The following is a 24,426-nucleotide window of genomic DNA, read 5'->3' on the forward strand; positions in this document are numbered from 1 at the left end:
ATTTATATTAAAAAAACAAAAGCGAAAGCTTGAATGACAAACTTTCCATGTTCCTGTAGTGAAGTACCTGGGCCTGCTAGCAATGAGCAAGATCCTCAAGACCCACCCCAAGTCAGTCCAGAGCCACAAGGACCTGATCCTGGACTGCCTGGATGATAAGGATGAGTCCATCAGACTGCGGGCCCTGGACCTCCTCTATGGCATGGTAAGCGTCGTGACCCTTCAGATCGGAAATTATCATCCTGTCCACATTCATTTATTATCACTCTGAATTTTAGTGCATCTATTATATTGGGGAAAGATTGGATGAAACTGTTCACATCATTTAAACAGATAGAAATTTGCAGAATATGCTTATTTGAAGACGTCTTGCATGTGATAGATTTGAATGGTTGATGTACTAATTGTGCTGTTGTCATCTCCACTATTGTCTTGATGTCTGTACAAATAGTTTATGAGGTGTTTTTACCCAGTTCACCTTTTGATTATTACCAAGGAAAATGGACTTTAACATTTATCAGTGTGTGTGCCATTCACTCCTTTTCCTTTCCAAAGTGCATTTATGTTATGCAGATAATTTAGAGTGTACACATGCTCTATAATTACTTACGATAGGAGATCCATGCTTGCATGTACAATTGTGACAATATATTTTGATATGTCTCATTCTTCAATATGTACATTTCATTTAATCCCAAATCAAATTGTTCTGTGGACTACCGTCATCGTCATCTGTACCTGTAGAGCAAGTGTGTTTGGAAATTGGGTTTCTTGGTATCAATTGTGGAAGCAGCCTAGTAGTGATGATGGGAGTCTTGAGAGTCATGGCTGACCTGTAGACCGATTGTTTAACCCTAACCATCCAGGTTTCCAAGAAGAACCTGATGGAGATTGTGAAGAAGCTAATGATTCACGTGGACAAGGCAGAGGGGTCGGTGTACCGGGATGAGCTTCTAGCCAAGATCCTTGAGATCTGTAGCCAGAATAACTACCAGTACATCATCAACTTTGAGTGGTGAGTTGCCTTTAGTGAAAACAAAAGATAGTATCAGTTGTCTGCCTCCAGTTGGTATTTAGTGTTTGCTTATGTACTGTAGAATGTATGTATACTGAAATTTGGCATACTGATACTTTCACAAATTTCTAATTATCATAGCATTTTCACATGTTGTTCATTTTCACGGTTACAAGGGTAGTAATCATTATTTCACCTTTCACAAAATACTAATGAATACAGGTGTAAGAATGAGTAACAAGAGACAATTCTAGTATTGGATGTTTTTTTACTCCGTGATTCCCTGAACATAAACAAGTAGTTTGTTTTGCATTCAAAGTGCTGTACTAGTGTGTTATGCCTCTGACATTGCTACATCATTGCCCATGCAGCGTGCTTACTAGACCCACAGCAGTTACTAGTTGCACGTGATCCAGCACTGGCATGGCTTGACCTTTTTTAAGAAATGATATTTTTGCATGTTGTTGTTTTCGCACATTTTTAATTTTTATTTGCGAAATTTTGCAAAATGAAATCGCAGTGACAATTTCAGTTCGTATAGTATGCTGTACTTAAGTATTCTTTATATGAAAACTTAATCCCAAGCCAAGTGAATTGTTGGGGGATGATGCTTTTTGTACTCTATTCAACGTGACTTGATTAGTGCTTGTTATTTGGCAGGTACGTGAGTATCCTGGTGGAGCTGACGAGAATTGAGGGCACCAAACACGGGAACCTGATTGCAGCCCAGATGCTGGATGTGGCTATCCGTGTGAAGGCCATCAGGCCCTTTGCTGCTAGACAGATGGTAGGTTGTGGGGTTCAGGAAAAGGAGGGAGCGGAGGTCCTGCCTGATTCTCAGTGATATTTTAGGTGACGGGGAGAGATAAACTTGTGAAAGGATGGGCACTGATGGGCTCACCATTGACCTAAGTTGCAGATGTGGGCAGGTACTAGGTGTGTGCAAATGGGTTTATACCAGTTCAAAGAAATCCTGTTCTTGTTCTAGAGGATCCAGATGTAAAGTGTACTGTATCTTGCACCTTTTTCACCTGTTGGTAATTGAATTTGCAAAATGTATGTTTTGTGAAGTGAATTGTTTTCTCAGTGCAAGTTACATACATTGCTGGTCATACCCCTCCCCCATCACTTCCGAGTAATGTGTGTCCTATACTCCTTTGCGTTTTTTTTTTTTTTAATGTCACAACCTTTGACACTGGGTTATAAAAATCAGTTTGGAAATAGGATTGAAATGGGATTTCACAAAGTTTTAAAGCTGTAGGATGCCATATAAACTTGTGGAGTCCTTACTTACTGAGTGATGCATGTTAAACCCAGAATATATATTAAAGAGTGAAAGTGTAAATCAGTTGTCAAAGATTGTATAAACTGGATTTTGTATAAAATAGCATCTACTAGATCATCATTTGCATAGCTTTTTTGAGATGGCATTTGTCCAAATGAAATTATTCAATACTAAATGTGTACAGTCATACTGTACCTGCCTTACCGAACACCTACCGTGTACAGCCACTAGAAAAATTCGCCCGGAGAGAAAAGCCATGTTAAAGACACTGCCTATAGTAGCCACCTGTCTAGAGTGACCACTTTTTTCATCTCCCTTGGGTGGCTCCTTTAGACAGGTTCTGACTGTTAGTTGATGGAAGCTCATTGATGCTTGCTGTGCAATTTTATGTGAAGCATCTGTGGCAGTTATCACCAGGGATTTGAATCTCCAACCTATAATGATCCCTTCCCCTCTCCCCTGCCTTGCTGGCTTATCACAGGCCATGCTGCTGGAGAACACCCACCTATTGGTCGGCAACGCCACCCAAAGGAACGGCATCTGTGAAGTGCTCTACGCGGCTGCCTGGATCGTCGGGGAGTTCCCCGGCTACCTATCCCAACCGAATGTCACGCTGGAGTCGATGCTGAAGCACCGTGTCACCAACCTGCCCGGACACATCCAGGTGCGTGCACGATCCCCTTTTCACATGCAATTTTATGTACCCCAACAAAAAAAATTGAGTCTTTGTAGTAATGTTCTCCCTAGTACAGATGAAGCTATTTGATAATCTGAAGAGTCAGTCTATTGGGATTTACAGTTATGGCAATGATTTTAAAAATTGTGATGTTATTTTTGATGATGCTGATGATGAGAGAGATGAGGATGATGGTAGATTGATGAGGATGAAGATGCTCCTCTGCAGTGAAAGTGATTTTGCTATTAATGCAATAATAGTGGCAGACTTCCACTTATTACATTCATAGTGTTGTGCTAGTGAAACCAGGTGTTGCTGTGATTAGTACTGATGGAGATGATAAATCAAATGAAGGGCGAACTTGCCAATGGGCTTCAGGTATTCTGTCCTCACGTTGCCATGGCTACAGGGCATCTATGTGCAGAACATCTTGAAGCTATACAGCAGCATCCTGACCAAGCTGGAGGAGGACGAAGACAAGGAGGACATCCAGCGGGTCACTCAGCTCCTCATCGACAAACTGCCATCCTTTGCTGAGAGTGCTGACCTGGAGGTCCAAGAAAGGGTATGGCGGCTTGCTATATGTGTCATATATTTTGCAGGGTGTTTTGGGTGTTTTTTTGCAAATTTGTACTGTATTTCCAAATAATGTTATTACTGTGTTTTCAAACGATTTTATTACTGAATAAATGTACAATTGTATGAATTTAACAGCATGTGAAAATATTAACTCTGATCTGAACATGAATGCAACATTCACACCTATTTTCTCTATTCATTACTTTACTCCATGATTGTGAATGTAACCACTTACGAAATTGTTGGGAAGTCCTGATTTGCAAAAACTTTGACTCCCTAAATATATGGCATATGCACCAATGTAGTGTTGACTTTTTGTCCATTGATATGAAACAATGATTCATCTTCTGGTAGTAGCCTTTATCTGTATATCCACCCCTTGATATTCATTACTTTGTTGTAGTGCATGGCAATGCAATATCACTGTCAAGTCTTGCATGGGGGATTCAATGTTATGAACACACTTTATATACTGTAACAAACGGCGAATACTCTGTCATGGACTATACATGTTCTCAAAGCACTCGATTAGCCCTCGTGCAATTGTATGGCACCTCTGTCTTTGACCTTGGTGTAATAGCACAGTGCCAGTGCCGATTATGCAATCGATGTGTGTATTGATTTGAATTGCATTTTAAAGCATGAAATATTTTATGACATACCCCTTGGCTAGTGTGTTTGGTGATCATCTCAACATAAAAGAATATGACCCCAAAACATAGTATGTATTTCACACATGTTACTTAAAGGCAGCCGATCGCCATCCCTAATGGTACGTAAACTCCGAACGACCGAAGTTTGTGCGTGCAATTGCGCAATGGCAGACTCGGTGCTATATCCATAAACGTGTGGGACAATGCTACCACTGAGACAAGTGTGTGTGTGTGCGTGTGTGTGTACGCATCATACACAAACATTGTCACCGCGAGCTGCGGTGATTGGAGGAGAGAGGCCAGAAGACGCTGCGGCGTGTGTGTGTGTGTGTGTGTGTGTGTGCGTGTGTGTGTACGCATCATACACAAATATTGTCACCGCGAGCTGCGGTGATTGGAGGAGAGAGGCCAGAAGACGCGTGGCTCTTTTGGCCTCTCTTCATGCGCATGCGCACTGAGAGTGTGCGTCCATTCGGAAGCTCTCGGGACAGCCATTTTGGGTTAGGAGATAAGCACAGGGAGCTCTCTTGTAGCCTACCGTATTTTCGCTGACCCATTGATCCAGCGCTATTCTCATTCGGGGGTCACTACATTTGATACAGAATGGGGGAGGCAGCGTGTTGCGTTCGTCTCCGTGCCGCACAAACCACTCGCCACGACTGAGTGTCTTTAAGGTTGTTTGAAATGTGATAGAGATTTGTACTATAGAGGTATTGTATAATCATAACATGCACCACCTTGGAATTAGTCTGAAGTATATGGAAGGGTTTATGTTTCTGCAGACAAGTTTTGCTCCCTAAGGGTTTCCCCCGTGAGCAGTTTTCAATGGTGAGCACAGAAATCTTGACAACCTGATTTCATGTGCGGTTTCTAAAAAAAAAAAAAAAATCAACAGCATGTCCTGTTTTATGAAGATATATTTCCCTGTCTCTGAGACAGCCATGAAGTCACAGCTAAAAATAGATTATGGTAACATGATATAGCTCTTTTCAAATCACATACATCTAAGAGTATCTTTCACCATTCAGGCATTGCACAAATTAGAATTTAAGCTCCCTCTTTCCTCTTACAAATTGATTTTACAATACTCTTACAATATACAGAGTCATCAGCAGCATTTTGTAATGTTAGTTTTCATTTTGCTTGCCCAAATGATTGCATATGTCACCAGTGTGTTAGCAGCACAGTTTGAAAGGAGATGGGGTCATGATGTCTACCAAGATACAACCTCATGACAAAAGGTCTGAGCTCAAGGTACAACTTATAAGGCTCCTAAGTTTGCGGCCTTTAATACTCAGACTGCCCCTGAATCTCATTTGACTAGTGAGGAACGGAGTGAAGAGTCTTCTTGTTTATTTCCACATTGAGTTTATTTCCACATGTCACATCAAGCATTAAAACAACATCAACGTTGGTAATACACACACACACACACACACACACACACACACACACACACACACACACACAAAATGCGAAACATACAAATGATTGTGGATGATTCACACAAAAAAACACACAAAAAAGGCTTGTTCATAGTGATCCCCTAGATAAAGTAATACAGTTTTGATTTACAAACAAACATAGTCAGTAATATTCAAGTTAAAAAAAATACAAAATATGAGGGCATAGAAAAATGAAAAGAAGGAAGTATCTCATAAACTACACTGCGCTTCAAGTTTATCAAACAATTGCTTTTTATACAGTCTCTTGAATTGATTTAAAGACTTGCTATACTTGACTGAATTTGACAAATTATTCTATAGGATTGAATCATTATAAAATATAGAAAATTGTGACATTTTAATACAATTAAACTTTGTCCCATGCTCCAGGCCTGCTGTACACTCCAGCTGCTCAAGTATGTCAACAAGCTCCTTGAGAAGGACGAGACAGTGGCCGCAGAGCTGGCTGACCTCTTTGCTGGCGAGCTGAATCCCGTGGCGCCAAAGGCCCAGAAGAAGGTCCCAGTCCCCGAGGGGTGCGTAGTATAGATTTACATTTGTCATGAGTTTGGCGTTTTACTGTCCTTTGGTAAAGATAGGTATAAAGCACCAGTATCTGTCTGTGATACATATATTCTTAACATTCTCTGTTTATGTTGGTGCTCTATACTTCTCATGGCATCTCATCTATTGTAGTAGGTGATCACTGTTTGTAGGGTGAATGTGATTTTATCGACAGATGACTTGCACTGTGAATGAGAAATAAGGATATGACTGTTTTATGAAAATTGCACGTAAATTTTGTGATTGATATATGATATTGTGAACAGATGGTTAAGAATCATTGCAACGAACTATAAGTTTTTTGTTCATCGCTTTTCGCTTCCAAGTTGCATATTGGTTTTATAAGCGCGACTGCTTCTTATGTTGTTCCAGACTTGATCTAGACAAGTGGATTAACGCTCCTCCATCAGACAGCTCGGATGAGGAAGTGACCATAGACACCATGTTCATCCATGATGCTCACAGGTAAGATGCTGTCTTCTATCAACGCTTCCTTCAATTTCTTTCATATCAAAATTTAAAATTATGATTACGCATTTATTAGCTTGATCAGCATCATTTTCCTCGAATCAAAGTTATATCTATTTAATTTCTGTCTGATATTTATATCCATTACCTGATATTTGAAAGGTTGTCACATTTTGTGTTATGCTTTTGGCCTCCAGAACATTGTATTTCATGAAGTGCCCTCTAAACTGCATCTGTACTATTCCATTCAGCATGATTAGTAATAGTGTCGTAACTTAAAAATTTGAGTTTACCCTTGGCTGCCCATAGAGAAAACCACCAAGTGTGTTGTGATATCATGGCTGATATATTATTATACTTCTTCTTTTTTGTTTTTCTGCAAAATCATCCCAGTATCTAATTACCTCCGCCAAGGAAGGAGGCTATGTTTTTGTTGGCGTTGGTTTGTCTGTTTGCATAATAACTCAGAAAGTTGTGAACAGTTTTGGATGAAACTTGCAGGAAAAGTTGATATAACACACAGAATGGGTGAATGAATTTTGGTAGTGATCCAGGAATTTTTATGAATTTTTGGTCTTTTGGCACATAGGGTTAATGAACTTTGGAGTTCAAGCTGCGCTATTTTAGGATTACATTTGCGCACTCAAGCGCATGCTTTGCTCCCTCAAGCGCATGCTTTGCTCCGCTGAGGCACCACGCAGGTGGAAGCTGATGATGCAAACCAAAAGGCTTCTATATTGGGAACTTGGGCAATTTTCAGCATGCATGTATGGGTGGAAATGAGCTGCAAGGTGGAGGTCTGCGTTCTCTGAGTGCTTTTCTAGTTCATAATTGTGGCGTATTCTTTTTATGCCTCTGCCATGAAGTGGTGCCGGAGGCATTATTTAATTTTGTGGTGATTCCTCATTGTAGAGTGAACCACCAGAAGGTTGTGTACGAGGAGTTGGACGAGGACGAGCTGGAGAGGAGGCGGGAGGCGCGCCGGGTGGAGCAGGCCAACAACCCCCACTACCTCAAGGACAACCGAACCCCGCGCAAGAAGAAGCTGAAGGATCTGGCCGCGGAGAACGAGCCGCCTGTCAACAGCATCCCCGTGGCCCAGATCGACCTCAACGTGCCCCTCCATGTACCAGGTAGGCATGGGAAGAGCGTGTGGGGTACACACACTCTCTCTCTTCACTTTTTCTGCTTCCGTTCCTCTCTTGCCATCCCCCTCCCCCACTCCCAAAAAAAAGGAGAAAATGCAATGAAGTACTGTAAAAGTGGAGATTTTCATATGGTTTGTGTGACATCAAACTAGTATGAAAGTAAAAGCACACACATATTTTTGCTTCTTTTGCTTAATTTTACGTTATTTGTAGCTTTCTTCAAGTTCGCTAGTCCTGTAGTAGGAGTGAATTTGTTGTAATGCAGACCAGATACCTTATACTGCCGTAGGTGCTGCAAAATCCCTTAACCTCTGTGGCAGTTGTGAGCTGTTTTGAGTGCTCTCTCAAAATTAAAAGCACACAGCATTTGTCTTACCTGGTTGAGTGTGAAAAATCTATTGCACAAAAAGTTCAGCTTTTAGGGTAAAGCAAGTGCAATACAGTCAATTCAAGGGACACATTCTCTTGCTTCCAACCCAGTTGCCTCCCTTATCTTGGTTTTGTATGTGCAGTTCAACCTTTGCTTATGAAATAAAACATTGGAACATTGTGTGCAATTGTAAGTTTGTTTACTAGATTATCCATTGATTAGTATGATGAATCTTCCTTTTTAGACTCCCATTCAAATTCCGTACCAGTACAAAGAACTGTGTCTTATTGAATCATGGGTATGCTACATTGCTCACTCTGTTATGACTTGTCATGATTCAAATGAGGCAACAACCTTTAAAAAATGCACAATTGCTCTTTTCTCAGGTAAGTTCATAGAAGGGTAAATGATACATGCATGTCTTATTTGACTGAATGAAAGCAGAAGATGGTTATGAGGCAAAATTTTGCTTCTGCAAAAAGAATAGGGATACAGAGAAAAGGTGCCCAGCATGTATCACAGTGATTCATATGTGATTGCAAGGTGCAAAGACATAAGAAATCGTTGGGAGATGACATTGGTAGGTGATACATTGTGCTCATTCAGAAATATGTAGCCATTGAAAGGTGTGTTGATGTCTCTACCAACACTGGGCTATATGCAGTTCTTCTTTGCTGATGCTGATGCTGATGCTGATGCATGCATGCTTTATCATGAGAGCTGTTCGTTTGTTTCTGTCCCCCTTTTGTTTATTAGGGTGCCATAACACTGTTCCAAAATTGGCACAAGATGGCCATAGGGAATATGGGATTCTCAATTTTGCACGAAGTTGACCCCAAACTTGGTTGAGAGCTATAGAAGTGAAGCATATGCAATGCCTATGGAGGGTCACACAATGACACCCATCTATAGGAGGCTTCATGAAGATGTGAATCTTCAATATGAAATGCACCTTTGCAAGATCTTTGGGCTATTTTTATGCTTGCCAAAGATTTTGCCACCACTCACGAAGTTGCTGCCAAAAAACTCAATTGACAGTCATACAATTGCTTGAGATGTTCTCACAATGACAGGAACTTTATACAATCAGAGCCAAAATTTGAAAAATTCCTTTATTGGGTGTCCATCTTTGCTTACTTTGGTACAGTATGACACCTGCATTAGTATTCAAAAGTGAAGGGAAAGGTTTGAGGTAAAGTGTCCAATCTGCTCTGTATGCCTATCTGGTGAATGATTGCTCATGACATCTTATTTTAGCCTTCTACAGTATACTGCCTGAGTTTTATTTGTGGTTGTAGTGTTAGCATGGTGACCTTACCTTCAGTTTCCCACTGTCCTTTTACCATGCTTGCTCCTTTCAAATTTCTCTTTGGCAGATATCTGTACAGAGTTACTTTTCACTGACCTTGTATTCATTAGTTCACAGAACTTCTCTCCTTTTGTGCGAAGCAAGGGAATAGGTACAGGTGTAGTGTGCTAAAAATCAATTTAACCAGAAATCATGATTCCGTAGCAATATATGGCACAATTTTGGCATATCTTCAAAGTTATGTCCGCTATCTTTGCAGCATTATTTTACCAAACTGCCATCAGACTGGTGAAGGGCCCCTTTTATATGTTTGTTTCCAGTGGAATATCTTGAATAGATCTACATGTGTGGTAGTGAAAGAGAAGGCATGAGTGCCAGATACAATAAGATTCTTTTGTTGTTTTTTGTTTTTGTATACCGTAAATGCAAGATGCATAATTGATGTGCTTTATCGTGGAAGTGGCACAATTTTCACACAGCTGCGTTACAAATTTACTGCCAGTGCCAACTAAATGTGTCACCCATAGTGTATGTTGCCATGGTAAGTGAGGTTTACTGGACAATGCTGGCAGCACACCAAGCACTAATACTGTATACGCCAAATATTTCGGGAGGATTTTAATTTTTGCGAATTTTGTGAGTCTGGTACTATTCGCAAATTTAAAAAACATGCAAAAATGTTAACTCTGATATTGACATGAATATGACATGCTCGCGTACATTTATCTGTTCATTTCTGTACTCCACAATTGCAAATTTATTCATTCATGACATTGTTGGGAAGTCCATATTCACGAAAAATTAGACTCGCTAGATATATGGCGTATACAGTATGTTATCTCGTTCTCGGTGTATATTAGTATTAGTTATGTCACCTGTGCTCCATTGGATACTGTATTTTGTCCTTGTATGACTCATGGCAAAAGTGCATACGAACAGTTGTTCTTTTCAAGTTCTTTGTCTTGATTATTTGCTTTTTTTGAAAGTATCTCCTCTCACAATCCTCTGTACTTGCATCATTTCTTTGATGATTATTTTTTCCTCGAAACCCTGCCCTCACTCGGCCGGCTAACAAACATGTAGGCATGACCAAGGGTCGGCCAAGGCCCCCGGCATACGACGATATTCCAGGTGAATCAGAGACTCCACTAGCTGCACGCCGCTAGCCAAGCTTTTCCTCCATGCCTTCTTTTACGTGTCCAAGCATGCTCTGTCTCTAGGCCTTGAGTCCCCCAAACAAAAATTGACCTCTTGGAGTTAATGGGTCAAGGGTCACGAGTCAAAGGCAGACAAATTCTTTTTTGAGATGCAGTCTCGTTCAGCACATTTATCTTTTCGACACAGGTTTTATTGCAGAAATATTTAGCCTTCCAACACTGAGTTTAGTTAGTAATGATTATTCCTTTGGTGCCCAATGTTCTTTCCAAGCCACTTTACTTTGAATATTTCAAAACTTTCAACTGTGTTGTAGCCATGCTTCTGACGATATACCAAAAATATGTTATGATTTTTTACTACATTGAAAGAGGCACATATTAAGCAGCTGCATTTTCAATTATTTTTTTTGATCTGTTGAGTGATGGATTACATTAATACCTGCTCACTCTTAGCCAAAACGTATGATTAATGCAAATTCTATTTTTCCTTCTATCCTGCCTCCACATCAGAGTAATTCCCTTGAAATTCATGTGCAATGTATATCTAATGCCCATAGATAAAAAGTGCTCAATGATATAAAGAATCTTGCAAGCACACTCCCCTTGAATACAGATCTTTTACCCTTCGAGTTCTTCTTCTTATCATTTTGTTTTAGTTCCTTTTCCTCCAAATGTCTAGCCGCATAGCTGGGTACACTTGCCTGTCATGTGCGCTTTGTGTAGTTACAGTTATAAAGAAAATGCATACAATAGACCAGTTCGCAGTTAGTGATGTTTCAAATGGCCCCCAATTGTAAACCATCGAAACAAAACAATTGTTGGTGTCACTCGCTCTACAAAATCCAACCTGCTTTTCTTCTGAAAAAGCTCCCCTAGATATTAAGAGATGTTCTTTCACTGCAACATAAAGAAACCGTCCCCTCAGGAATTGTCCATGTTATTACAACTTTGTATCTCAATATGTCGTTTTTCTCAGATGATCTTTATCTGCTCATGTGCAGAATGTAACTCCGAACTGGCTTATTGCAACCGCAGAGAATAGGAGGGAAAAGGAAAAACCCAAACCCAAAACATCAAGGCCTAGATTCTTTATGTTTGATGCATTTTGCATGCACCTTCGTGTGTGTTACATATTCCAATGTAGTAGCCCTCAGTTCAGAATAGTGTTGGGCCATCAATGGTCATATTGTTGAAATAAAAGCCCAAATTCTAAAAGAAACCAAAAAACAAACAAAGCATTATCTAGGATACTGAATAACAGTGTAGAATGAAACATTCTTTTCCATGCACAAACCTCCCATGTCATGGCGTCACTAATGCCATAAAACTAGGAACAAATCCTTCAAAAAAATCCAGAACTTGGATCATTGTCTGGAGCCTCACCAAATACTAATTGTCTGCTCTCTTTACCGCAGAGGACATACCCTGAAAATTTTATAATCCAAATCTGTTCTCAGTCTTGGAGTAATAATGCTAAAGAGATGAACAAGCAACTAAATGCTGAACGCTAGCAAAGACATCATTGGCGGTGGAGGTAATGAAAGGAAAATCATGGATATCTGTCATGACATAAAAATTTTACATCCGTCTTGGAATTGACATGTGCTGTTTCCACACCAACTTGTTTGATTCGTAACTTGGACACACTCGTGCAATAAAGCTGAAAGGGCCTATTATCTGCAGACAGCAGACACAGTCACACAACTATGCATATTGTCTGTATTGACACAATCCTAAATTGTTCCAATCCAGTGTGATCTGGGCACCATTTCACAAAGCTGCTTGATTAATACTCTTTTAGTCATCCCATTGTGAATAGGGTATTATTTGATTAAGCTCTTTGATTGATACAGTCTTCACATAACTGTTCCAGTGTGATCTATGCACCATTTCATAGAGCTGATTACAACTACTGCAGTATCGTAAGGTGTAATAATTGCAGTTCAGTGGCAGCTGTTCAGCAACCAATCATATGGGAGTATTGGAGTCATTACCATGGTAACTGCAATTACGGCAACTTTCAAACATTGCAAACCCCTGTACGAAATGGCACCTGTGGGGCTACCAGCTAGTGGCAGCGATTTGTACCGTGCTGCAAGAATGAGAAGGAACCGTTTCTCAGATTGTCTGGAAGGGGTTGCATGAGGGGATGAGTGATGACATTCCAACTGCATTACACAATTATTCCAAATGTAGCTCTGTCTGAGAAAGCATGTCTGCTCTCTGATTTTCAGCTTCAAGAAAAAAAAAAAAATGCGATGTTGCCAGAATATTTGATAAAAATTAACCATACTGTTGATTGGTCAGGTCAAAAACTGTAGACGATGTTCCCAGACCCCCTCAGAAACTGAATGTGTGTGGTTATATTTTGTTTTTGTGGTCCTCGTTAATACAGAACACATCAATCTGCACTCTGCTTTTAGTTTGCTCTCGATAGCTTCCGACTACTATTGCTGCAAGCTCTGAATCGTGCATTAGTGTCACAAATTGGCAAAGACTGTTAAGAGTGAGTACATATAGATGTAGAAACAAAGGAATTATGAATAAAGGAATAGATGATAGAATACACACATATGAATAATGGCAGTAAAATAGATGAGTGAATCAGTGAGTAGATGAATACATAAGTCAGGACATATAGAGATAATAAGTAGATAAATGAATAGACAAAATGGATGGATAACTAACTAAATAGATGATTTATATTTTCTTTAACCCTGCAAAAAAGAAAAAAAAAGAAATGCAGTGAGGGCTGCTATCCATGTAATCACTCCACCTATCATTGCGCATGTGTGCAAACATTTGTTCCTGTGAACTTTGTGTCTTTGGCTATACTTTCAAGCTGTGGAAAGGAGAAGATTGATAATGCGGCTGTGGTTACATGTGTCTCGTTAAATCATCACATTTTACATTACTTTTCGCTTTCGATGTCCAGTCCACTGTAGGCTGCTGGCTGAGATACATTTGTATGTTCATGTACTATGCAGGGGAATTCCCCACAATACTGTACATCATTACCGCCTTAAACACACTTTTATCTGCTCTCCAAATGCCAGAATCTTTTCCTAGCTCATTACAGTTCTCAAGCTGCATCCATTTGTTATTGTCGTATCTTTGCTGGTATAAGAAACGTATCAGATTTCTGGAAAGCCTTGGTCATGGGCAAGATTATCTCCTTGTCTTTTTACTGGTCATTAGAAAAGCTGATTGAAAGCTGCTGCTTAGTAGTGTCCTGTTTTTAGTATGTTTAAACTTTGGCAGATTCTCTCAAAGCTATTAAATGATATATAATTTACCCCACTTTCCTTCCAAAAAGCAACCTCAAAGCAAAATCAAATACTAGTCTTCAGATAAACAGTTTCTTTATGAGAATTAGCCGTACAGTTGAGATGCATCCAAGCTTGCTATAGATTTAACATACGAATGCAATAGGTCAATACAAAACCATGATAACCCGCTTAATGAAAGAAAAAAAAATTCAAAGCACGCATAAACAAGTAAGAAATACTGATTTGAGATAGTAAACATACAAAATACATGTTTCTAAACTGATGACAGCTTTATGTTTGTTTGTTTTTTCAATATCACTACAATATATGAGTTCTCTTTGATTTTTATGTCTGCAACTTTATCGCAGTAACATGATGGTGGGTCACACTTAAGCAGACCATTTTGATACTTGCGTTGCTTTGGCTGTACTAAGCATCAAGTACAGGTGCCCATTGATTGGAAAACGAAGCAAATATATGGATAGAAATATACAGAAACCAAAAGGACAAAATGTAATAATGATAGTAGTGTGTATACATGTAGTTCCATTGGTAGGCACTTCCAGCACCTAGCAACCAGGGTTCAAGAAATTCTTCGTTCTGAAATAATTAAGATATGATATTTTCTTCTTTGTTGTGTAAGTTCTATAGACAATTTGTACATGATTAATCATGAAACAAACATTAGACTGTTTTAGAGAGTGCTTCGGTGTCATTGTTCAGACGGTGGAAACACCAGCTGCGGGAAATATTTTGACACTTTGTACTGCCCTGCGGTGTGTGAAGACAATCAGGCAACAATGTCTCTGTCATTAAGTTTCACAACATGGCCAATCCATCATTAGAAGCCTGTTGCGTTTGTACTCATGTGTAAGCCCACCATATACAGTATATTTGCCAATTAGTAGTAATGTAAAATTTGGCTGTCATCCAGTGTACAGCATTCTAATGAGACTTCTCTGATTATTCTCCGTTCAAGACTCAGAAGATGATCTAGACCACAGGAGCCCCCTCATGGATGTTGTGCCACAAAAGCGTAAACCAGCCTCAGTTTTTCCTCAATGTATGCAGCTGGAAATTATTCATTTGGAAAAGAAAAATATATATGTTTATGGGGTTGACTGGTGCAATTCAATCTGCTTTGAAAGGAAGTATGGGTCTTGAGGGCATGCATGGAAAAAGAAAGAAAGAAGAAAAGGCAGTATGTTCTTTATACCATACACATTCATTCCATTTTTTTCTTCTCGTCCTTACTTAATTGGAACAGGAGTACAACTTTTGACGTCTCTAAAATATTATCAAACCCCTTCTTTCTGTTATTCTGTTGATATCATTCTTGTACAGCCGATATTTAGTTCCACTTTCATATTGCCTAAAAAGGAAGTCTTTGCCTTTTGTATCGGATTTTGTGTCACTCTCTTGGTGTATTGGGCTCCTTCTTTATCAATCTCAAGTTGTTAGTTTGCTCTTTGCTCACCTTGAAAAAAAAGAGAAGATTTCTCTGCAACAAAACTCTGTCAGGACTCAATCTGTGAGGCATGTACATTGTGGAAAAGTCTTCAAGAGGAATAAGATTAAGCAACAAAGAAAGAAAGAAAACAAAACAAAGAATAGATTTTAGGGTGATGGTCAAAAGTCACTTGACTTCCTGTTTTAACTTCACTCGAAATATCCAAAGCTGATATATTATAGTAGAAAGGGAATGTGAATACACAGAATAATATCAAATCAAATGGTGAGGGTGAAGAATCAGAGGTTCCTCAGAGACTCCAACTCTCCCACTTTCGACAGGAGATCTCCCGCCGAAAGCCCATTTTTGCAAAATCTCCCGTTCTCCCGCTTGAGATTAAAATTTTCTCCCCCCCCCCCCCCCCCCCCCCCTCCACTGGCTCTGTGTCTCCAGCTTGAAATGATTTCTTACTAAGTGTCATCGTATGTTGAAAAATAAGCCTTAGATAGCACGAGAGAGCACCTAGAACCCTAGAGCTTCCAGGACCCTTAAGAGGGTCCTGGACCCCGGCCGTAAGGAACTTCGAGCTTCCCGCTCGTGATGTGCGCTTTGCGCATTAAGTTGGAGTCTCCCGTTTGCTAGGGGTTTTAGATGGGAGAATCTCCAGATCAGAAGGTGCTTGGGGTTGGAGTCTCTGGTTCCTAGCTTTAGCTAAGATGTCATTGTGCAGCCATAATTTCATCTACAGAAAATCCAATGAGAATGTCATTCAGTGAGAGGTACAGAAAGGAAGCTGTATAGAGGAATGAAAGGTCATATCTCAAGGTCAAAGGTCATGATCAATAGACTTCACTACATTTACAGTACTGTAGTAATGGGCCAGACTCTATAGTGTAATATGGCAATCACAGAAAGAAGATGGAGACGTCGCATTCAAGTGCATGTGGCAGTCCGGTTGCTCTCATTCTTAAAAAAAAAAAAAAAAAAAAACACCATAGGCTTTGTTATACAATGTTTTTGTTACATATTAGAGTTTACCATTTAAATCATTACATGGTACAGTTTGATGCCTCATGGCATATTTAAAGCTATTAAAGGGAAACATCTCTCATTTTGTTGTTTACACTCATTTCTTCTGTCATTTATAATGTCCCAGATTGTATCCAGTCATGTCAACACCATTCTTTAAAAAGTTATAATGTGGGCTTTTGTTTTGATCAGATGAAAGTATGTTGAAAAAAAAAACCAACCCCACAAAATGAATGTTTGGTAGTGCTCCCTCTCAAAGATTAGGTGCAATGTCTTTTGTTCTGCTGTACGATCTGCCACTTGTAAAGTGTTGTTGCACACCTTGTGCCACGTTGCCATTCAAAAGCATGCATGCCAAATATTTCAACGTTGTGAGAAAAAGCTAAGTGTGTGTCTTGTGTTACTGTAGAACTCCTGTGTCTCCATGTCATGCAGTAGAGTATGTGATGTTGTCATTCAACTGTATCAAAGTGTAATAATATACTGTAAAACGAGGAATGTTCGCGTGCATTTTAATTTCGCGAACGTCAAGATTTGCGAAATTAAAATGCATGCGAAAGTTCTTGTCTACACTATATGCATTGAATGCCAGTGGCAATTCGTGAAAATTTCATGCGGCAAAAAAGGCTGCGGGCTCCAAATCGTGAAAATTTCATGCGCTGATATATTATGTTTTACAGTACTCCGCTTTATGGACTTTTTTTTTTCTCCCCCCACCGCTATTATACATGTGTTAATGTGTATGCACATATATTTGTCAGTGTAAATTTTGCAGTTTGGGGAATGCAAAACCAGCGATAATACTAGATATAGATCTACAATAAAACTGTTTTTATCTATGTATGTTATGAATATTTCTCTCTGTGATAGTGACCATTCTCTTTAATATTGCTGGTGGAGGGTTCAGTGCTTAGCTTCCCCAGCCCATGAGTATGCTCTTCTTGCTGGCAGCATAACATACACTCACTTTGCATTGTTACTGTGAGCTTCATGTCAAAGCTAATTTTTATTTCACCTAAACTCGCCAGTACAGTATCATGATATGGATTTGGAAGAAGCAAGTAAATCTGATTCATACAGATCTTTCCAGTTGCCATAATATCAACAGTGATGTGGTCACAGTACCTTATCACACATGATATTTGTAGACAAGATGCTACAATGTAGTTTTTATACAGTTGTCTGTGGATAGCATACTTTACTGAATTTATTTTGTTTTTGTTTTGTTTTATTTTGTATGACAATGGTTCTCAAAAAGTGGCTGACTCTTGATATGAGTGCTTGAGTCATAGGATTCCTCAATTTTCATTTGACCTAAAAAAAAGGTTGTTGAAATGCACTTGGAATTTATAATAGATTTCTTCAAATGTTTGTGAGAATTTGGGATGTAAGTCTTCATTTCTTTCATGTAAGTCCAGATTAGTTTCTCTTTGGGGAAAGTATGCCCTCTATCTGCTCCCCTACAGTATCTCTCTGCTTTGTGGAAAAATTAGCAGAAAATGAAATGAAATGGAAATAGATGAAGAAAAGAAAAGATTTCCTTGAAATCCCCCGAGTTTCAATTCTCTGAGCTACCACCCTTGATAATCCAGCTATGACTGCATACCACATATTCCCTGTGTAGCTTGAATGTAAACTCCCAAGTACATACACCGAGTGGGATTCGGATGATGTCAGTCCATTCTTGGTGAAAAACAATAACAAAAACAAAATGAAGCTTGGGTGATTTTTGGTACCGTTTTGGGTGCCAGTGGCCAGTGCTGAGCTTCCATTGGGCATCATGAGCTGTTGAATATGGTGTATTTTGGTTGTGCATTATTCGTATAGGAACTGTTTTGGGCCTACTAAGTCTGTTCTGGATGTAGTGGGCCAAAATGAGCCTACATGTATATTTGGCGTTTACAGGCGTGATATTCTGTAGATTTAAATCTGATTTCAGATTTTTTTTTTCTCTCAAGTCTATACACATTTTGCTTTTTCCATGTATCAAAATCACCTGAAAACTTTGATTTCCGATTTTTTCAACAAACCTCAATATCATCCCTGCCTTTAGAAGCAGTGTCATATTAACCAAGTTTTTTGTGTCTACTATAAATAGATTTAAAGAAGGTAAATGAGAGCCCTATTTCACATTCTTGTTTCATGAAGAGTTTGGAATTGTAGCAAACTACAGTGATTGTTGTCACCGTAGCAAAACAACAATCTCCTGCTCTAACCATTGCAAGTATTTCAGATTGTATAGGGAAGCAGTGTCTTATAAATGATTACAGATAGATGTTACACAAAGGAAAGAAAAAGTCAGAAATGATGTCCATTCTGTTGCATCAGCAAAGTGGCGTGGAGTTTCTCCCTTTGCTGTTGTATATCATTTGGTGCCTGCTACGTATCAGCTGGCGATTTGAGTTTGAAATGCTTTGCCATTTATGTACAATGCACAATATGTTGTGTTGTGCTATCATCCCATGGAGATATTTGCCTCTCAGAAGATATGCCTCCTACTAGAGCGTATTTTGAAGTCTGCCATGGCAACATAGGGGACAGAGTTTGCATTCTGTTGATTTGTTTTTAGAATGGTTGTCTTAGATTAAGTGGGTGTCTGTAGGTTCTTTTTTAACCTGTTGAAGACGAGTCCCGACTATACTCGGGCAAGCGTCTATGGGAAATGCGTTTTGTAGCAAAATCAGCCCATCCTCAATGGGTTAAAATCCATCAGGATGCCAGGTGTAATTCAGACAATGGTCTGTTTGATGGTTCTCAGAAAGAAGAAGGCCAGTGAGGGTGGTGACTGAACTTTCTGCTCTATTTTTAATTCTCTTGTCCGTTTTCCCTTCCTCTTCTGTGTTCACATTTTGCCCCAGGGGTCAACGTGACCGATCAGTACATGCAGCATACCAAGGGCTCCTCTGGCAAGAAGAAGCACAGAAAGCACAAGAAGGGCAAGCGAGGGCGCCACACCTCCGTTTCCAGCGACGACATTCCCGTGGCGCACCGCGTCGACATTGTGGGAGAAGAGATGCCAGAGGTTTGGGCCAAAAGTTTCAATCTGATTATCCCAGCTCCACTTTTTCATGGATGGGTTCTATGAATAATATGCCATGTTTATTCTGTATTCCACTGTGTTAAATAAGGCATATACTGTATACGCCATTTCGCGAGTCTTAATTTTCGCGACTCGGGAATTCCCGACAATTTCGCGAGTGGTAAAATTCGCGATCGTGGAGTCCTGTACTGAACGGAGAAGTGTACACGCGTATGTCACATTCACATCGGGATCAGAGTCAATATTTTCGCATGTCTTTAATTTCGCGAATAGCACCTGACTCGCGAAATTCACGAAAATAAAAACCTCACGAAATATTCGGCGTATACAGTATGTCTTGACTAAATGTAGTATACAACAACAACAACAACAACAACGAAGCAACATTACAGATTCTACCATGAGTTTTCTCAGTTTTAAGGTTTGGCAGGCTGAGCTGAGCTGCAGCATTGAAAATTTAGCTTCTCTTCATGCAATGACACTAATATGAAATTTTCTCAAAGTAAATCATTGGTACTATGTTACCACACAACTTTTATAATAGGCATTACATTGTCCTGACAGTTACATGATATCATTCAGATTAACCATAGAGATTAACAAAAAGTATTTTAGAAAAAAATTTGGACCAAAGATGATAGGTATTGTTTTATTGCACATGCATTTTCATATTCAAAAGGGACTTTTTGCAAAAGGAGGGTTTTTCTATTAAGATTTTTCGATACAGATGCTCACAATTCATTTAATCTGTTGATCCCGTTTTGAAAAGAAATTAACGAGAAACAAATCTATAATCACTTCATTCCCCTCAAAAAACAGATAAGCTGGGAGAAAAGAATATCTAGTGTACGATTTCTGCCTACCACATGTCTGTCGCCCAAGTTACAAGTCCAAAAATAAGCTTATTGGTAAATGTTAGCATGTCCAAAAGTCAGATGGCTTGCATTATTACCAGACTTGTCTGAGATAGGGTAATGATGCTGAATGTATGCTTCTACTAGCAATACTCTGTTTGTGTGGTAAGATATAAAATTCAGATTTAAAATTAAAATAAGTTTTGAAATTTGCATGTTGCTGAGGAAAGTGTCCACCATCTTCTTGTTTGGTTACAGGGGGCCGTACTCTCAGACCACGAGGAGGACAATCGTCCAATGGACGATCCCCACCGAGCACTGGACATTGACTTAGAAAGGTAAAGTTAGGCCTCTTTGTTTGCTCTTTGCTCCTTGCAGGATGTCCAACGTGGCTGAAGCCAGTTGGTGAAACTATGGTAATGGTTTTGTATCTACAGTGAGGCTTATCATCATATCAATGCTGATAGGACACTTATTATTTGTGACATATATGATGGCTTTTTTTTTGTAGAGGTTGTGGCAGTGGTGGTAGTGTTGAATGTAATTGTCGTTATCATCATCATCTCCGTCGTTATCATCATCATTATTGTCATCTGTGGCATTATTGCCATTTATAGTAATTATCAGTACTATTGTAGTTGAATTCATAAAAATTCTAATTTTATTTCCACCCTTGCCTTCTGTGGGGTACGTCATTGCCATACTGTGAAAGTGGATATTTTCGCATGACTAATTTGTCGCGCTCGGCTGGGTAAGAATAGTTTCGCATGTTTTTAATTCAACGGAATCAAGACATAACGCACGGGAACATATGGCATGCAAAAATATTTGCGTGCTTTTATTTTCGCGGTAGTTTCTGGTTGTGAGAAATGCGCGAAAATTACAACACCGTGAAGATTTCCACTTTTACAGTAGTTGATGAAGAATCGTTGATTTGAGATATTTGCAGCTAAAGCTGCTGTAAAGAAAACAATGAAAATAATCAAGAATATGGAATATCTTCAATCATAGTTACAAGAATATTCCTTGTTATATTCCAAGTGAGGTATCACATCTGTCAAGGTTATATTTTGCTCCACTAGTATTTGATGATGGACTGACTTAAAGATATTTAGATATAATAGCATTTAACCCGTTATAGTACTCTTGTGATTGTACTCTTCATTATGTTGACTGTATTGACGTTGATGCCTTGTTAGGCCGCTGGACGACTCGGACCGCCTGCCTGTGAGGAGGCATCGCAACGTGGGCGGGGAGCTGAAGACCACCCATGAGGAGGCGGAGGTAGGCAAGGCAGAGGAGCGGCCGAAGAAGAAGAGGAGCAAGGACAAGGGGGCGGAGAAGGAGCGGGGCAGAAAGTCGGAGAAGGATAAGAAGAAGGTGGGTCCATGCCACGCAAAATGGACAATCACTTCCCCAGGAATGACGCCCTTTAGACAATTGCTGCAAAAGGGGAAATTTTCGTACTTTATGTCAAGATGAAGCTATTTTGCTTGTGAAAGATAATAATCTATTTCTTCTTTTTTTTTTTACCTGGAATGATTGTCTGGTTACCAGTTTGTTGTGATTGTAATCATAAATGCCATGTTATAATAAAAAAAGAGTAGAGGTGGGGGATATAGGTGCAGGCTAGGTATAAGAGTGAGAAATGCACTTTGATTTATACTGATTTTGAGTCAAAACAGGTCAGTTGTCATTATTCTTCCTAAACCACAGATTCATAATCCTCTTACAAAGAAGGCCATGCCATGGTCTTTGCATTTTGGAAATATGGACAAGAGACTCTTATGTGTATGCGTCTGACTCTTGACTGTAAATGTAATAGAGTTTGTGTATATCCATACACAAGAGAATTAGTGCGAATTCAGTTCGTAAAGTTCAAGGGAAAGGCATTAATTGGAAAAATAAGTGCTCCATACACCAGGGCGTCATCAATCCTTCAATTTATAAATGTAAACAATTTGAATGAATTGCCATCTAGAGATTACATACTTGTAATTAGAATATGTTGTATTCTTCAAAGATGCAGTATAGCAATCAGAATTGAGTTCTTCTCTTACAGCCTACCCAGTCCCCTCCCTTCTTATTCCCCAAGATTCCAGTTGCTGGTGTTCTGTTGTTGTTTTTTTCCCATACGAGTATTCCAGTCATTCCTCTCTACAGTACCTACAATAGTGTGATGCCTCGTTAATGTGGATTCAGAAACTTTCAAAACAAAGCAGAAATTTTCTCAAACTGACAAAGTGGAATAAAAATGTCTTCTTGCAGAAGAAAAAGTCCAAGGCAGCCAAGGAAGAGGTAGAAGAGGCGGCCGAACCAGACCTCATGGGAGCAGAAGAAGAAGAGAGCAAGGACACCCCCGCTGAACCCGTTGCCAATGGCAACGATGCTGCGGCCGCTGCAGAAGCCGAGGTCGAGGCAGCAGCCGTCCCCGAAGAGGAGGCCACACCAGCACCTGCTGGTCCTGCGGAGGTACCGGCGGTAAGTTAGCGACATTTTGTGTGCATTGTCCAAAGCTGGAAGAGTCAAAAAGTGCATGGTTTTAATGTTGCGAATGAATTTGTGATTTTTTCTTTCTTTTTTTGTTACCTTTCTCCTTCGCATTCCATAAACTGATGTTGATATCAAGGCAATAACCTTCATTTAGTAAAAAAACAAAAAAAAACCCCAAAACAAAACAAAACAAAATAAAAGAAAGAAGCACATACAACTGTATGGCAAATCATCTTATGGATTTTCATTGGAATTATTCATGGGTCCATGTTTATGGTTGTAGCTCAATGTAAATTGAAATTATACCATGGATTGAAGATACAATTGTAACTCTGACAAATTATCCGGAAAATTTTAGAAAGTTTTCAGTTTCATGTGCCATGCCAGATGGCTGTTTGATACAAACATTTGATGCTTATGACTTGCAGGACTAAATCCTGTTGATATATCGGGAGTAATTGCAAAAGGGGACTTCTACCTCTCAAGTTTTCCCAAACAATAGATTCCTTTCACTTCCAGCACTCCACCCTTACCCTTTCCTTTGTCATTGCACTGCCCAGATCAAAGCTGAAAGCCATGCATAGAATATTTACCCTTGTACCTGGTTTTGTGATTACGGTTTACGCAGTTTTGCATAGTAATGTATTTTTGTGGTAGTAAATACTAGTATTAGAAGTATATTCATAATACTTGTAGTGTAGATTAGCAAAGGTGTCAGTGTTATCACTCTTTGTATTTTTTTTTCCAGTGAATATTTGAAATGACTGAACTGTGGCACCATTGAACAATAAGATGTTTTAGTTTATTTATTCATTTTGTTTATTCATTTTGTTTATTTTTATTTTTTTACAAAAGTAGTAGTATGATATCAAAATGTTTAGATTTTATACGGGCACAACATGAATGATGTGAAATTTGGTGAAATGTTAGTGCGCTGGCAACAAGTCTGGGCATGGTTTTTCCTCTCCCCTCTTGCCCAAGCGTTGAAACAGTTGCTCCTTCGATAAGATCCTAAAGAAACACTTCTGAATTCAGGTGATATACAATGCAGGCATCACTCATTAAGTTCCTTGTTTGAGGATGGACTTTACCGCCAGCATGATTTAGTGTTGCAGCCGCAGATGTAAACTAGTTTGGTGTATAGAGTTGCCACCCATTACTTTTTTTTGCACTAAATTGCAGTATTTTATAGTGCTTTTTGTTCTGCCAAAAAAACACCGTAGGAATACTGTTACTGTAAAATGTAGAGAAAAGTGTGCTGTAAATGTGGAATATTTTATGGTGTGGCAGTTTTCACGACTATAATGCTGTGCTAAAGTAATGCCAAAATAAGAATATGGAAATGCTCTTTGAGAGATATAAATATATTGATATGAAAAAAATGCTTTCATATAAAAAATTACAAGCAAGTAAATCTTACTGAAATTGACCTTATGGAAGAAGTTCATGTTATCAAAGTTTCTGCTCTGACAGAAATTTTCCACTTTTCCACTGCCACAGATCATGTCTTTGAATAAATAGTTCATCAGGTGTAAATTCCCTTCCCCACTTCCCCTCCCCCGGCAGTCATCATTGCTACATTATCACAACTCTGCAACAGTTTATTAATGTACTAGATTCGA

At 39.3% G+C, this 24,426-nt stretch overlaps 1 protein-coding gene across 1 annotated transcript in view; it reads left to right on the plus strand.

The window, feature by feature from the left end:
- Positions 1–24,426, plus strand: part of LOC139738917 (AP-3 complex subunit delta-1-like) — a 67,819-nt gene that overhangs the window by 34,584 nt on the left and 8,809 nt on the right. Inside the window, exons 12-24 of the mRNA XM_071649542.1 lie at positions 60–205; positions 867–1,015; positions 1,676–1,802; positions 2,782–2,964; positions 3,386–3,541; positions 6,044–6,189; positions 6,590–6,682; positions 7,598–7,818; positions 10,596–10,643; positions 19,276–19,439; positions 20,570–20,649; positions 21,511–21,691; positions 22,580–22,792. Coding sequence (XP_071505643.1) covers positions 60–205; positions 867–1,015; positions 1,676–1,802; positions 2,782–2,964; positions 3,386–3,541; positions 6,044–6,189; positions 6,590–6,682; positions 7,598–7,818; positions 10,596–10,643; positions 19,276–19,439; positions 20,570–20,649; positions 21,511–21,691; positions 22,580–22,792 — 1,907 coding nt within the window. The remainder of the gene's footprint in view (positions 1–59; positions 206–866; positions 1,016–1,675; positions 1,803–2,781; positions 2,965–3,385; positions 3,542–6,043; positions 6,190–6,589; positions 6,683–7,597; positions 7,819–10,595; positions 10,644–19,275; positions 19,440–20,569; positions 20,650–21,510; positions 21,692–22,579; positions 22,793–24,426) is intronic.

This window comes from Diadema antillarum, unplaced genomic scaffold, assembly GCF_040938485.1.
Source record: "Diadema antillarum isolate AM-2024a unplaced genomic scaffold, OU_Dant_1.0 seq00000774_RagTag, whole genome shotgun sequence".
NCBI lineage: Eukaryota > Metazoa > Echinodermata > Echinoidea > Diadematoida > Diadematidae > Diadema > Diadema antillarum.